At 41.1% G+C, this 15,028-nt stretch overlaps 2 protein-coding genes across 2 annotated transcripts; one reads left to right on the top strand and one right to left on the bottom strand.

Annotated features, from left to right (window-relative positions):
* The first annotated feature begins 349 nt into the window (after window positions 1-349).
* Window positions 350-1,641, top strand: LOC110675430. Its single transcript, XM_021840438.1, has 2 exons — window positions 350-445; window positions 513-1,641. The coding sequence occupies exons 1-2, from the start codon at window positions 436-438 to the stop codon at window positions 1,607-1,609; spliced, it is 1,107 nt and encodes a 368-aa protein (XP_021696130.1). The 5' UTR covers window positions 350-435; the 3' UTR covers window positions 1,610-1,641.
* Window positions 1,642-1,650: 9 nt separating this feature from the next.
* On the bottom strand, window positions 1,651-14,686 carry LOC5574084 (transcription factor grauzone). Its single transcript, XM_001661106.2, has 3 exons — window positions 14,296-14,686; window positions 12,951-14,234; window positions 1,651-1,891 (listed from the first exon to the last, which is right to left on the bottom strand). The coding sequence occupies exons 1-3, from the start codon at window positions 14,392-14,394 to the stop codon at window positions 1,733-1,735; spliced, it is 1,542 nt and encodes a 513-aa protein (XP_001661156.1). The 5' UTR covers window positions 14,395-14,686; the 3' UTR covers window positions 1,651-1,732.
* Between the last annotated feature and the right edge of the window lie 342 nt (window positions 14,687-15,028).

Here is a 15,028-nt window from a genome sequence, read left to right as displayed (position 1 = left end):
CCGGTGAAAATCCCCCATGCCAAAGTGAATCATGAAAGTGCCCAAAGGGGTCATGCACAAATTACGTCACGCTCCAAGGGAGGGGGTCGAGCCAAGCGTGACAAGCCTTACAACATTTTCGGAGGACCCATACAAAAAGTGTGACAAAGGGGGGGAGGGGGTTGAAAAAGTTGAAATTTAGCGTGACATAATTAGTGTACCATCCCAAATAGCTCTGTACCCTATGTAGAAAAAGTTGTAATTATTTATCGATGTTCACATTTTTGCATTCATGTGAGTATCCCAAAAGAATTTGTTTTAGTGCAGAATTAGGTATTGGTTGCGATCTTGTACTTTGAAGCCATGGAAGCCACTGTCAGAAATCGCATCAGTAGTTTTGCGTATAAGCGTCACGTGGCGAGGTTGCGTATTCTTCCGTCCCAATAAATTGAAATCATGCAATTTTGTAAGTATTCTCGAATTTCTTCATCAATATCAAGCAAATTCAAATTTGTTACAATTCCGACTATCAGCTCAAGAGGAGGTCATCGAGAGTTCGCAGAAATCCTCGCGGGGAAAATGCCGTAGACGGTCGCATATCTCATTCACACAGGCACGCAGATCACTGCGGTCGTCAAAGGTTCAAATTGCGCCACGTCGTCACTCGTCCACCGGGGAAGGGTTCGAAATACCCGAAAGGGCAACCGAGGACAGCGCCGGGAACGTGTCCGGAAGTTTATTCTCCGGCCAGCAAGACCTGCTTAAGCTGTACGATGAACACGAGCGTAAGCGTGAAGACGACAAGGTGCTGGAACGGGTTCTGGAACAATCCCGAAAGGCCTGCGAGCAGCTGAAGCTTCAAACCGAGTCGGTGAATTTGTTTAGCGCAACGGATGGGATTCCGTTGCGGAGGGAAATCGGGATGAACACGGACGTGATAGCGAGGGGTGAGATGGCCATCCAGACGACCTCGACGGAACGCAGAGATTTCGGAGTGCAAGCCGCAACCGAGAAGGTAGTCCTGAAGCACGTGGGAGTCCAACTCTCTCCGATTGTAGAAAAACGATCGACTAGAGATGCTGAAGTTCAGTCGTCGTTTCCGACCGAGGAATCAAAGAGAATGCGGATGACGGACGCAGGAACCAACACACGAAGTGTGTCCTTGGAAGACGCCACGGTTCAAACCAACCCAGTTGAGCGGAGGAATGTAGGAGTCCAGAAGTATCACAGCACACGTGTCCGCGAGGTTGGCAATCAAACGTCTGCCGGGGATTTGAATCGATCCGTCGGCAAAAGGAACGTTTGCGTGCAGCAACGATCTTCCGGAATGTTGGAGCTGAATCGCGAAGCGTCTCTCGCGCTGGGAATCGAACTGAAATGTGACCCCACAAGATTGCAGCGACTTCTGATGCGGGTTGCGGCCAAGCAGTGTAGCAAGGATGGGGGCGGAAATGGAAACGATTCTGGTGAGCAGCAAGTGGATTTCACGGACGAGGATCCGTACTTGGCCAATTACGGGTACTTTATGGAGGATTTGGGTGAGGAGGATGATGGCTCATCGCCCAGCGATTCGGGATTGGGAGAGATTGAGCCGCGAATGAGCTGTAGCATTGAGGAATCGCCCTGCTAGATGGACGTAAACCGATTTGGGAAACACAAACTGAATTCGATGTACTTTTCATAATTTATTAAATCGAAAAAAACGCACTCTAGTTTTTAGCTTACATATAAATTACGGTTTCAAGTCTGATCTCTACATATCCTTCATGGCTCGTCGGCGCATCTCCTCTTCGAACTCGGCCGGGTGGCACGTCTTCCGATGTAAGCACTGCTTGTTCTTGTTGTTAAACCGCTCGGGACAATAATCGCATCCATAGAGGTCCTCACCGGTGTGATGGATCGCTTTGTGTTCCTAGAAGAAAAAAAAAAGTCAATTCAATCCATAAACTAGTAATAAAAAACTTAAATCTTAAAAAACATCTTAAAAATAAAGATTAGGTTTAGCTAATAGGTAATCAAACGGGGACGGACCTGGTGTAGTGGTTAGAACACTCGCCTCTCACGCCGAGGACCTGGGATTGAATCCCATCCCCGACATAGTCACTTATGACGTAAAAAGTAAGAGGTTGTTTGCGAGATACGACCGCCAAGTTGACGTTGGATAACGTTAGCTTCTTCTATTTCCTGATTTAGGACCGTCACGAGCTTATGAAAGATTTCTAGGAACTGACAAAAAATCTAATCAATTTTCAAACTATTTGTTGAATGTCAATTTTGATCTATTATGGACATTGAGTGTTATTATTTGGTTGGTTCGATTAACACTTCAACACCGATAGAACCGGTCGATGAAAGATGAAGCATGAGCGGTAACTTTTGCTCTCCAAACAAATATACCGGTTGAACGTTATGCACCCCACAGACGCTCAGACGGTTTGACCAACATTGACTCCGCCCCCCGGGTTGATGCTCATGTTGGTGCTATGTTTGACCGTGTGTGATGCTGCTTGACGAACCAATTTGACAGTTTGTGAAACCGATTTGACGGTTGACGAATCGGTCGGCCAAAATCAAACGAGTTTGATTTTGCTCAAACCACCGGTGGGCGGAGCCAAATGTTCGACGAACCGATCGTACCGTCTGTATGAATGTTGCACGAACATCGACGTCATCATGTCAAATTGAAGCTTCGACGTCCCATGATCTTCCCATGCAGATGGGTGGAAAGTCAAAATGCGTGAATTTACGCAGCGTCGGTGCCATAGTGATTCATCAAATGCGCGCTCTATATATTGTTTCTATATAGATAGTGAAATATCGTTTCCAACTATCTCTAACCGTTTTCTTTAGCAAATTCATCAAGCATTCTTTAATTATTCCTGAACCAATTTCTCCAGAAATATCTTCAAAGAATCCATCAGCAGTTTTACCTGTGATTCAAAAAAATCCATCCATGGCTTGTATTTGGATTTGTACTACAGGGATTCCATCAAGAATTTTACAAGGAATTTCGCCAGGTAATTCCCTTGTAATATTTTTTGGAATTCTTCCAAAACTCCTTCATGATTCCACCAGTTGAACTTTCGGTAGGAATTTATAAAGGAATTCTTACAGAAATTTCTTGTTATCACTAGACAAAATCATGATTGGATTTCTGGAGGAACTCCAGAAATTTCGGTAAGAATTCCTTTATAAATTCCTACCGAAAGTTCAACTGAAATTCCTCATGCGATTCTATCAGGAGTTCCTACAAATATTCCATCAGTGATTCCTCTGAGAATGAGGAGTTCTTCTTCTTCTTGGCGTTACGTCTTCACTGGGACAGAGCCTGCTTCTCAACTTCGTATATCGTGTAGCAGGTACGATGACACTCTATGCCCAGGGAAGTCAAGGAAATTTCCATTACGAAAAGATCCTGGACCGACCGGAAATTTAACCCAGAAACCTTCAGCATGGTTTTGCTTTGTAGCCGCGGACTCTGACCACTCGGCTAAGGAAGGCCTCTGCTCTAGAGTCAGGAGTTATTCTAGGGAATTAAACACAATTTCATCCAGGCATTCCATCAGGAGAACTTCTAAAGATTCAATCATACATTTCACGAAGGTTTCATTTAGCAGTTCCTTCAGGGTTTTTATCAGGACTAGCTCTAGGGATTCTAGTTCCTCTAGGAATACCATCAAGAATTCTTCTGGGGGTATCATCAGGTGTTCGGCTAGGGATTCCATCAGGAATTCTTTCAGGGATTTCATCTGAAATTCCTCCAGAGATTCGATCAGGAATTCTTTCAGGGATTGCACCTAGAACTCAACTAGGGATTTCATCAGAAGTTTCTCTAGGGATTCTATCAGGAGATATTTCAGAGATTCCACCTGGAATTCCTCCATGGACTCTGTCCGTCGTTGCTCTAGTTCTAGGAGTTCTTCTCGGGATTTCAACAGGACTTCCTTCAATGATTCCATACAGAGTTCCTTCAAGAATATCTTTACAAATTCTTCCAAGGATTCCTTCAGGAGTTCCCCCAGGGATTTCATCAGGGGCTCCTGTATCTATATTATCTGTATTTATGTATCTGCATCTGGATTCTATCGGGAGTACCTTTAGGGCTTTCATCAGAGTTCTTCTGGAGATTTCATCAGGAGTTCCTCCAGGGATTCTATCAAGAGTTCCTTCTGAGATTTCACCCGGATTTTTTCAAGAGATTAAATCAAATGTTCCTCGAGGAATTCCATCAATGTTTCTATTAGAAATATTATGAGGAGTTCCTCTAGGGATTCTATCAGGAGTTCTATCTGGAAACTTATCAGGAATTCTACCAGGGATTTTATCAGGAGTTCCTAAAGGGATTCCATCAGAAGTCCCTCCAATGCTTAGGAGTTCTTTCAAGAATATCTATAGATAGGAGTTCTTCCAAGGATTCCATCAGGAGTTAATCCAAGGATTCCATCAGGAGTTCCTATAGGGATACTATCAGGAATACCTTTAGAGCTTCCATCAGATTCCTCCAGGGTTTCTTCTGAGATTTCACCTGGAATTCCTCAAGAGATTCTATCAGGAGTTCCTTCAGGAAACTTATCAGGAATTCCTCCAGAAATTTCATGTGGAGTTCATCTAGAGATTTCATCGGGACTCCTGATTCTATCAGGAGTTCCTCTTACAATATCTTTATATTCCTCCCAGTGGCGATTCCCTAACCTCAAATCTACCTGTCCCACGAATATAAATTCTTGAACTTCAGCAACAAATTTGCATGCAATAAGCAGAGATTTGTTAGAAAGCACGATTTCAATAATTTACTCTTTGATTACATTTTGATTTATATTCTAAATTTGTCGAAATAGTCATTTTCAGAATCATAGAACAGGTTGAAAATGAGGTTATGATTCGCCACTGATTCCTCCAAGGATTCCATCAAGAGTTCCTCTAGGGAATCTATCAGGAATTCCAATACGGATTCTATTAAGGACTGTTCATTTTATAAAGTGGACACCTTGTGCATACTGTATCTTTTTAATTTATCAATGAAATTTCAATCTGTTTTCTGCACATCGTTCGACTAGTATTGTACAATGTTGTGATAATAAAAATTCTCCAAAATAATTAATTTTCACGCGAATATGGAACAACGATTAGAACGGTCGATTTTTTGGAGGTTATCAAAATCAATGATTGTTAGAAATTGGCTGGAAAATTCAAAAACTTACATTTTTTATTTTCAAAAAAGGCTTGTTTTTCGAAAGCATCATCAATCAGAAGCCTGAAAAATCAAGTTATTTTTGGAACAACAATTTTACAGATATAATAAAATCATTTTTATCCCATATTTTCTAGAGAAACTATTTTAAATTTGAAGGGAACTGATATGAGTAGAATCTTTTGATTAAAAGTACGTCCTGACGGAAGTCCTAATATAGTTTTAATATGAAAAATAACTTACGCCTGCAAAGAGTTACTTATGTAGTCCCCACGTCACATTTAAAGCACAATAGAAACACAATTGCTTTATTCTTAGAAGACCTTTCAAAGTACATTGACAATCATCAAAATTGGCAACACTGCTGTAATAAAATATATTTTATTTTCCACATATTATTTTCATAAAATGTTATTCTAAGATTACCAATTGAAATATTCGGAAAAAAACATTTACAATTTGCTGTAGATCGATGAATATGAGTACACGATTTTAAAAGTATGAGACTTTCTAGTAAAACTACCATAAACAGTAAAATTTGTACTTAAGACTGTGGTTTAAACGCACGATTTAGCTTTCGTTTGTACAAATATAGTTTCTTTAGTGAAACAAACTAGTTTTGAACACACTTTTTGCTTTTCTCTTTTACTGGGAGTGATAGGATGGAGTATCAACAAATTTGACCATAAATGAGTAAATCACTAAAGTTACCTAATGTCAGAGAATGGTGGAATATAGTGAATTTTTTTAAAGCTATACCTTTAGTAGAATGGTAAAGGATACAAACATACAATTTGTTCATAAAAATTGAAAGTTTTGTTTTACGAAAAATAATGTTGAACTTTGACGAACAGCTTTTATTAGGAGTTTTTGGAAAAAACTATTTAGCTCTTCAACCAAAAGCATTTTCTAAGATCTTATATTTTCATAGCATTGTAGAATAATAGTTAAACGATGCACAGAAAACCGATTATGATTTTATCAATAAATAAAAAAAATATAGCATAAACAAAGTGTCCACTTTATAAAATGAACAGTCCTTAGGAGTACCTTTAGGGCTACCATTAGAGTTCTTCTGAGGATTTCATCACGAGTTCCTCCAGGAGTTCCATCAAGAGTTCCTTCTGAGATTCCAGCTAGCATTTCTTCCGAGATTCTATTAGGAGTTTCCCCAGAGTTTATATCAAGAGGTCACCTACGAATTCTATCAGGAGTTCCAGCAGGAATTATATCAGGAATTCCTCCAGGGATTTCATCAGGAGTTACTGTAGTGATTCCATAGGGAATTCTTCAAGGGATTTCATCAGGAGTTCCTCCTATGATTTCATCTGGAGTTCCTGCAAAAATTCTTCTTCTTCTTGGCATTAACGTCCCCACTGGGACAGAGCCGGCTTCTCAGCTTAGTGTTTTTATGAGAACTTCCACAGTTATTAACTGAGAGCTTTCTTCGCCAAAGTTGCCGTTTTCACATTCGTATATCGTGTGGCAAGTACGATGATACTCTATGCCCAGGGAAGTCAAGGAAATTTCCTTTACGAAAAGATCCTTGACTGACCAGGAATCGAACCCAGACACCTTCAGCATGGCGTTGCTTTGAAGCCGCGGACTCTAACCACTCAGATGAGATGCCTCCCAAAATTCATCAAGGAATAAATATCTCCAAGGATACTTGAGGGTTATCAGGAATTACTCTTAAAATTTTTCCGGAAATGTCTCAGGATTTTATCACCGGAATAACTCTACAGATTCCTTCAGGAATTTCTCAAGGAATTTCTCACAAAATATCTTCAAAGATTCTTGGGAGTTTTCAGAAATTGTTTCAGCAATTTTACCACAAATGTCTTATAAAGATTTCACAAGTAATTAGGGAATCCATCAGTATATCCTCAAGTGACTCTATGAGGAGTTCCTCCTAGGATTCAAAAAAGGAATTCCTTCAGCGATTCTTCTGAGAATTCGTTCATTGAATCCACCAGGAATTGATTCGAAAATTTCGCAAGGATTTCCTCTAGGCATTCCAACTAAAAACCCTCCAAGAATTTCTCTAAGGATTCCACCAGAGGTCCATCCATGGATTGGATCTGAAATTCGCCCAGGTAATTCTCTATGATTTCCATCATGAAAATCTTCAAGGAATGAGCTGAAATTCTTATAGGGGTTCCACTAAAAATTCTTTCAGAAGCTTCACCAATATTTTTCCGGTGATTTCACCGGAAATTCAAGAAAATCTTCTAAAAGTTCTTCAGAACATTCTGGAAAAAAATCTTTCGGTTCCTTCAGAGATTTCACCAGTATTTTCTCTAACTATTTCTTCCGGAATGGTGTTTTTTTAAAGAAATTTCGCCATGAGTTCTTCCAGAATTAAGAATATCAATAGAGTTTCGCTAAAAATTCTTTACCAGAAAAATCTAATACAGCTTCGCCAGAAGTTCTACCAGAAAATACTTCAATGATTCGACTAGGATTTTCCTTCTTCGAATTTTTCAGGATTATCAGAAATTCCTCCAGGGTATTAATAAAAAAAACGCAAGTTCAAATGACTTTTTTTTCTGGAAAACCGCGAGAGAATCGACCAGCAATTCCACGAAGGGTTGAACTTCATGTTGAATCCCTTGAAGGATTTTTTGGAAAATTTCTGGACAAAATCATGGAATAATTTATACTGAAATCATTGGAGGAATCACCAAAGAAAACACAGGAGAAATTCACTGGGGAAATTCCTTAACACATCTCCGTAAGAACTTTTAAAGGAATCCCTGAAGGAGTTTCTACAGGATTCTCTAAGGCAATTCCTGGTGGATTCCTTGGAAAAAATCCTCCAAGATATACTGGAAGGAATTGCTGGATAAATTCCTTTAGGAATCTTCGAATATTTCGGTAGATTCTTAAAGTAATTCCTTCAAAAATTCAAGGTCGAATGCCTCGTAGGTTCCCTTAAGGGATACAAAGAGAAATCTTTTAAGGAAACACTGGAAGAATGCATAAAATAATTTATTGAAGAATCCCCTGAAAGTAACCTGGGCAAATTCTTTTGCAGTATTTCTTGCTGAATTCCCGAAAGCTTCCTGGTGAAATCTCAAAAGGAATTCCTTAATGAATCTTTGGAGAAATTTTGCGTGGAATCATTGTAAGAGTTCCTGAAGTGAATCCCTACATGTATTTCTGTAGAAGTTTTTGAAGGAAATTCTAGCAAAAATCGCGTTGGAATCTCTGGAAGAATGTTTGGGTTAATCACTGAAGAATTTTTTGGAGGTGTTCCTAGGGAAAGGTTTTTGATACATAGGAGAAATTCCTGGTGGAATTATTGACGGAATTCCTGTAATAATTTCTTGAGCACTCTCTATAAAAATTTCTAGATGAAATCCTAGTAAAAGCGCAGGAAAAAATCCTTATATAATCTGTATAGAATTTCTTGAAGTTTCGATGGAGGAATTCCTAAATACATCTGTGGAGGATATTTTGGAGGAATTCTTGAAGGAAGCATTGGATGAATAAATCCCTTGGAAGTTTTTGGGTAAATCTCTGGAGGACTATGTAGAGAAAATTACAAGAAAGAATCGCTGAAGAAATTCCTTTTGGTTGAATTTATGGAGGAGTCCTAGGAGAAGCCCTGAAAAAAGTTCTGGTGAAATGCTTATGGGAATTTCTGGTGATATATTTATTAAGAAGTATCTGAAATAATTCCTTATGTGATTCCTGAATAATGATAGACCTTTTAGAGGAAATAAAGGAATCTTTGAATAATTCGCAGAAAAATCTTTGAAGGAACCTCTGGAAGAAAGCCAGCCTGAAGAATTTTCCTCGGAGGAATTTCTGGGTAAATCTGTGGATAAATTTCTAGAGGAATTGTTGATGAAATTCCTGGTAGAATTCCAGGAAGACTTTCTGGTGGAATCCCTAGTATAATAAATGGTTCTGGAAAGACTTCAAAGTAGATTAACTAGAGGAAACCGCTAAAGACTCCGGATACAAACTTTGAAGAAATTACCATAGCCATTCTCATTTCGATGACTGCTGAGAATAATCCCCGATAGAGATCCCTCATAATTTTAGAGTTCTGCCGGAATACTTCGTGCGAATTGTAATTGTAATTCCTTCTCAATATCCATTTCTTCCGGTATTTAAATTCTGAAAGTTCTGCTCTTTCTCACAACGATTATTGCCATAGAAATATTCACCCCCACAGCCACAGAAATCGAAAAAAATAACAATCACATATTCACTAGGCTTGCCGAGAGTATTCAAAACATGCGAAGAAATATGGTGTTGCTGCAACGAACGTTGACAGTCGGTCAAACGGTTGCAGAAACATGAATCGGTTTGACTAACTTGGGGGCGGAGTTAATGTTGGTCAAACCGTCTGAGCGTCTGTGGGCTGCATTAAGTCCATTCATGATCCACTAAGATTGGTTGCTTTAGTGGATTCCGAAGCCAGCTTGAGGTTGAGGTTCTTGTCCATGAAGTCCGCTAACTCTGTGTACTCCTCTTTGCTCAAATCGATGTTGAAGTCTCCTTCTGATGATTGGCATGGTCTCCTTCTGATACTCGAAGAAGTTCCGCGCCATGAAGAACTTCTTCTGCTTCATTGTGGTATCCGGAGAAATGTAGAGGCAAACCAGTAGTGCCCGACAAATCATTATAGTGATCTCGGCAGCGCAAATATCACCATAATCATCTGACAAGCCCAGCTCCACATCATAACAGGTGTAGAGTTTGCGAATCTTGTGCGCCACAGCAATCGTTGTTGCTGGCGGTGAAAAGGATCAGGACTTCTTGAATAAGGCCACGGGACGGTGTTTTAATCGCCCTCTCCATTTGAAAAGTTCCACTCAATATATCGATGCGAAAATGAATCACTAGCATTATATCTATGTAGTGCACAACCCATTAACTTTTCAGTTTAATCGGTTCACTAAAACTAGAGATTTGCTTCTGCAAAGTTTTGATGATAATTGTTAGAGTGAGACTAAAGATAGGGAAAATAACACGGTCTCGTGGCCTAACTGGTCGGTTTGTTTGAGGATACCAACCTGTACGCGATCCACGCCAATGTAATGCGAGGCAAACGGTGATGGATTCTTAATTCAAGTGCCGTTCGCGATTTATCCTACTCATGCACACACTATCGACGATTGTCTGCGCGCGCGCAATGGGAATTTTGTTTCTTGACACTGTGATTCTCGAGAAGCATTATTTAGCCGTGATAAATGATTGCATGCAAATTACTGATCAAAATCTGAATCAATCACATTCAATCACCAGTAATGTCGCTCTTCACGGTGGAAAATTCTCACAACTCTTTCAAAATGAAATGGTCGTCCTGAAAAGGACGGTTGGGGCTAGTTACCGTCGATCAAACTGGGTTGTCAATCCATTGTTAGACAGAAACACACCAAAAGATTACCGAAGACGATTAAATCGAAATGCGGTCGGTAATTTTGTGCTTCCTTGTTTTCGTTGGTTTTCTCACTCCTCCGACGGCAATTTTCAAGGTCTCTAGACGCGTTATCCACGAATTTGATGGTCTAGCTGGATGCCCATGGCCATAATGAGCGATTTCACGGAACCCGCAGCATTTAGCTTGGATTGGGAATAAACAAGAGCAGAAGCAGCGGCAGCGACGAATGTGTAAAATTCAGTCCGATAGGAGTCCTTCTCCAATTGCTGGTCGACGATTGACTGATGTGCGCGGGGCTCATTGAAGCTTGGTTGGCTTCGACTGAATACGATAGAATAAAGAGGAGTAAGAAGAAGATCGAAAGGGGCGTTTCCCTTTGCATGACGAAAGAGGCTAAAGGCCCAAACGCAATGATAGCGGAACGGCAACGGAATGCGGAACCGGTTCGCCAGCATGAATCACAACATCTCGACTAAGCTGACAACGAATGAAATTCGACCAACACTGAGCCGACAAGCTGATTATAGTTCATGCTGGCGAACCGGTTCCGCATTCCGTTGCCGTTCCGCTATCATTGCGTTTGGGCCTTAAGATATCGAGCAATGATGTCTGTGCTAGGAATACACAAGTAAAATGTGCTTTTGTATGGAAAATAAGACATGCCTTGATATTTATCAATTTTTCAATAGTTTATTCATGAAAATCAATAGTTTTAATTATTGGAGTCGATTCGTAGAAAGATTTCCAATATTTAATGGTTAGCTATTGATAATCAATAGTTTTCTTTTGTATGAAGGAAAGTTTATGATCCATGAGTGCCAAAATGATGAAAATTGTTCAATGAGAATTTCTTTTCAGAAGCATTCTAAATATGTCGCAATTTTGTTACATATGTTCTCATAAAATATGGCAAGTCTAAGAAGCTGTTGGAAATGCCACTCGTTGTAAAATGTTGTGACGGCACTGCAGCAGCGACCGTAAATACAGTATCAAATTGTCATGCCATCAATTATTCATGACAAATTAAATTTTGTATGAAGCTATGATATTGATTGAGGAATATAAAATGTAATAAGGTCGGAAATATTATCCAGATTTTTACGAGCGCTAATGGCTGCCGCAAATAGGCTCGCTTTCTGGTAGGGATCAGTCGATATGACGTTTGGCTTAGGTCCGTTCAATATAAAACGACCCAAGCCAAACGTCTAATCGACTTATCCCTACCAGAAAGTGAGGCCGTTTGCGGCAGCCATTAACGCTTTTAAAAAGCTGGATTCTTTTAACTCTTTTCCACACATTTGATGGCCCTGAAAAGCGCCGATTTGCTTATACGACGAACCAGCTAAATGACGTGACGTGGATGGCGCACAACAGCAACGGGTTGTGGATTACCAGGCATAAGTCGAAATCTGCAAACGATGCTCACTCTTAAAATCTTGAGCGATTTCACAAGTCCGACGCTCGATTAGCAGCAGCTCCTCGGATCAGCAACTCAAAGAGCCTGTGGTATTCCGTTCCTACCGGGCTTGCTTCTTGACCACCGATGCTGAATTCAAAGTCGAAATCTGCAAGCGCGGATAAATTTGCGGCGGCAATGACGAGAAGCGCCCAAGCCATCGTCAACGCCGCCGCAAATCAATCTTGCGTCTTCCTCTTCCGACGACACAAATTGGACTGTGACGCGGGTGCAAACGCAAAGCGAGAATGACTCGCCCGACCGTGTTCACAGTGCGACCGCAAAAAGAAGACTGAGGGAAGAAGCAGGGACCCGTTTGCTTTTATAGTGGGAAGCGGAACCCAAAAATGTGCTTGAACGTGATTGGTTAGATAAGAAAGGGGTCAACATTTTACGATGTTTCAATAGTTTGTTGCCAATAATCAATAGTGTCCTCTATTTGAATTGACGCGTATATAAATTTCCGATCGATTGGTGTATAAATATTGAAAATCTATCGACAAATGGCTGAGTTATTAGCGGTCAAAACCTGACCATTTTTCGTTACATGCTCAATTTTTCGTTTTTTGAAATTGTACCCCCATATGTTGCCGAAAGACGTTATCCAACGTCAAAAGTTATAGTGACGACTTCCTTCGGAAGGGAAGTAAAGCCGTTGGTCCCGAGATGAACTAGCCCAGGGCTAAAAATCTCGTTAATAAAGTCAAACCAACCAGGTAATCAAACGTAGTTTGTTCTAGCTTCAAGTTGGTAGAAGAACTTCGTGAACCGCGCAAAACGTAGTCGCGGGTAAGATGCGATGAACCTTTACATTTTTGGTGGTATTTCAGCACCGTGATTTTTTTCAAGAGACCATCGAAAAGAAATCGTGAATTCATTTGTCGATTCTGAGTGGTCACCCCGCTCTACAATCCCCGTCAACTTACCCTCATGTGATGCGGTCGCTTGAACTTCTTGAAACACACGTCGCACTCGAAGCGACTCTCGCCGTGGGCCCGGGTCATGTGGTGTCTCAGCATGACCTGGTTCCGCTGGGCCCGGCCGCAAATCTCACACGATACCACTTCGTCCGCGTTGGTGTGAATGCGGCGCGTATGTTGCCTCAGGCAGTACTTGTTGGTGAGCCAGGCCATGCATAGGGTACACTGAACCCTCTCGGCTTCGAACGTTCCCAGGTGCATTTTGACGTGCTTGTCGAAGCAGGGCTTCGAACGGAACACCCGGGCACACACATCGCAAACGTGCTGTTCTCCCTCGCCGTGCATCATGACCATGTGCTTCTTGAGGGATCCTTGCGAGGCCAGTAGCTTGTGACATTCCGGACAGGGTATTGATCCGTGGGATACCATCAGATGGGCACTGAGGGCACGCTGGGTGGCAAACGGCTTGTGACACGTTTCGCACTTAATGGAGCGTTCTTCGTTTGGAGTGTGCACTTCCTTGGTGTGCTCTTTGAGCACTCGACTAGAGCTGTAGCTCTTCCGGCAAATGGCGCAGTGGAACGTATCCGGATTCAAATGCACTTGGATGTGTTCGATCATCCAGCATTTCTTCGTGATTTTCTTGTTGCAACAGTTCAAATAAGCCGGTTGGTTGTGAATGTTCTTGAAGTGTCTCATCAGCTCAGCAAATCCATTCAAGGGCTGATTGCAAAGATCACAACACAAATTGTAATGCTGCAGGAGCTGTTCTTCAATTTCCGATTTCGGGCTTTCGTGCAGCTTGGTTGGTTTACTCGGCCCAGGTTTCTTAGCTTTAGGAGTGGCAAACTGCATCCTTTGCTGCTCTTCTTCCAAGTATTCTACGTCCTCCATTTCTTCTATTTCAAACTCAACTTTATGAGTCTTGGTCGGTTTGACTTCCTGCTCATCGATAGGGTCTTCATCCTCGTCCGGAAGTAGCCATTCTCGGTCTCCTTTATAATCAATATCCTGGTCATCGTCGTCCATGGAATCCTCCGCATTCGTCATGCTAGTTTCCAGGTACGCAACCGGTAAGGGAGGTTCCTGATCTTCATCAATATGTTCCCTCTTGGCAATATGATGAATATCTGGCTCAACCTTTGATACGATTCCACTGGTAGAGGGCACCGAACTCGCCCGCATGAACTGCTGGTTCTTCCAAACACTCTCGGCGTACTCGTGAAATCCGGCTACCGTTTCCCGGCAGGTTTCGCAAACCAGCGTCAAATCCCCGGGATTGCGGAAGATCTGGAAATGTTTCAAACAGTTAAGACCCTCACTCGTCGTTATCCATAATACACAGTCAAACCTTGAAGTAGAAAATCTTATCGATCATCCAACGCAGCTCCTCGTCCTCCACAAAGGAAAGGGGACATCCCATCATGCACAAACGACACTTTCCGGACATTTTTGTTTCCACCCTCCAAAGCTGGAACTTTCACTTCCCAACACTAACAGCGAGGGTAGTTATACAACACCCAACAAAAGATTGGGTTGCAAAATTTGAGGAGTTGATTCGCATTCACAACATATCTTCATTCATATAACGCATGATGCCTTGAGCTTATCTTTAAAACACTTTAAACGTTAATAAAATAAGTTTTCAATAGTAATTTGCGATAATTTTTAGAAACAAGTCGAAATTTACGCGAAGATGCCACCACGGCTTGTCTTTTTTATCGCTGAAAAACCGATAAAGTAGAACAAACAGCTGCTCTGCTTGGGAAATGTCACACTGAATGCGCCCATGCAGCATTTAGAGAACGTTCAAAAATTACGTCCATCTTTTTACGGCAGATCTTTTGAAATAAAAATATTGTAAATAACTTTCGCACCTTATCGAACGCGACATTTTTTTAGCTGTGTTCAACGAGCTGCTCGAACTTGGTTGCAACCACTTCCCGGATAAAAACGTATGATTCAGTGAATGGAATAAACCATTAATGTACAATATAACGTATTGGATACAATACAGCGTATTGTAATTGAATGTCGAAGCAATATTATTCTTGTTTGGATATACAATTCAAAAACAATATAAT

Source organism: Aedes aegypti, chromosome 2, assembly GCF_002204515.2.
Source record: "Aedes aegypti strain LVP_AGWG chromosome 2, AaegL5.0 Primary Assembly, whole genome shotgun sequence".
NCBI classification, from domain to species: Eukaryota; Metazoa; Arthropoda; class Insecta; order Diptera; family Culicidae; genus Aedes; species Aedes aegypti.
Note: the sequence above shows the minus strand (reverse complement) of the source record. Positions and strands in the feature narration are given on the sequence as shown.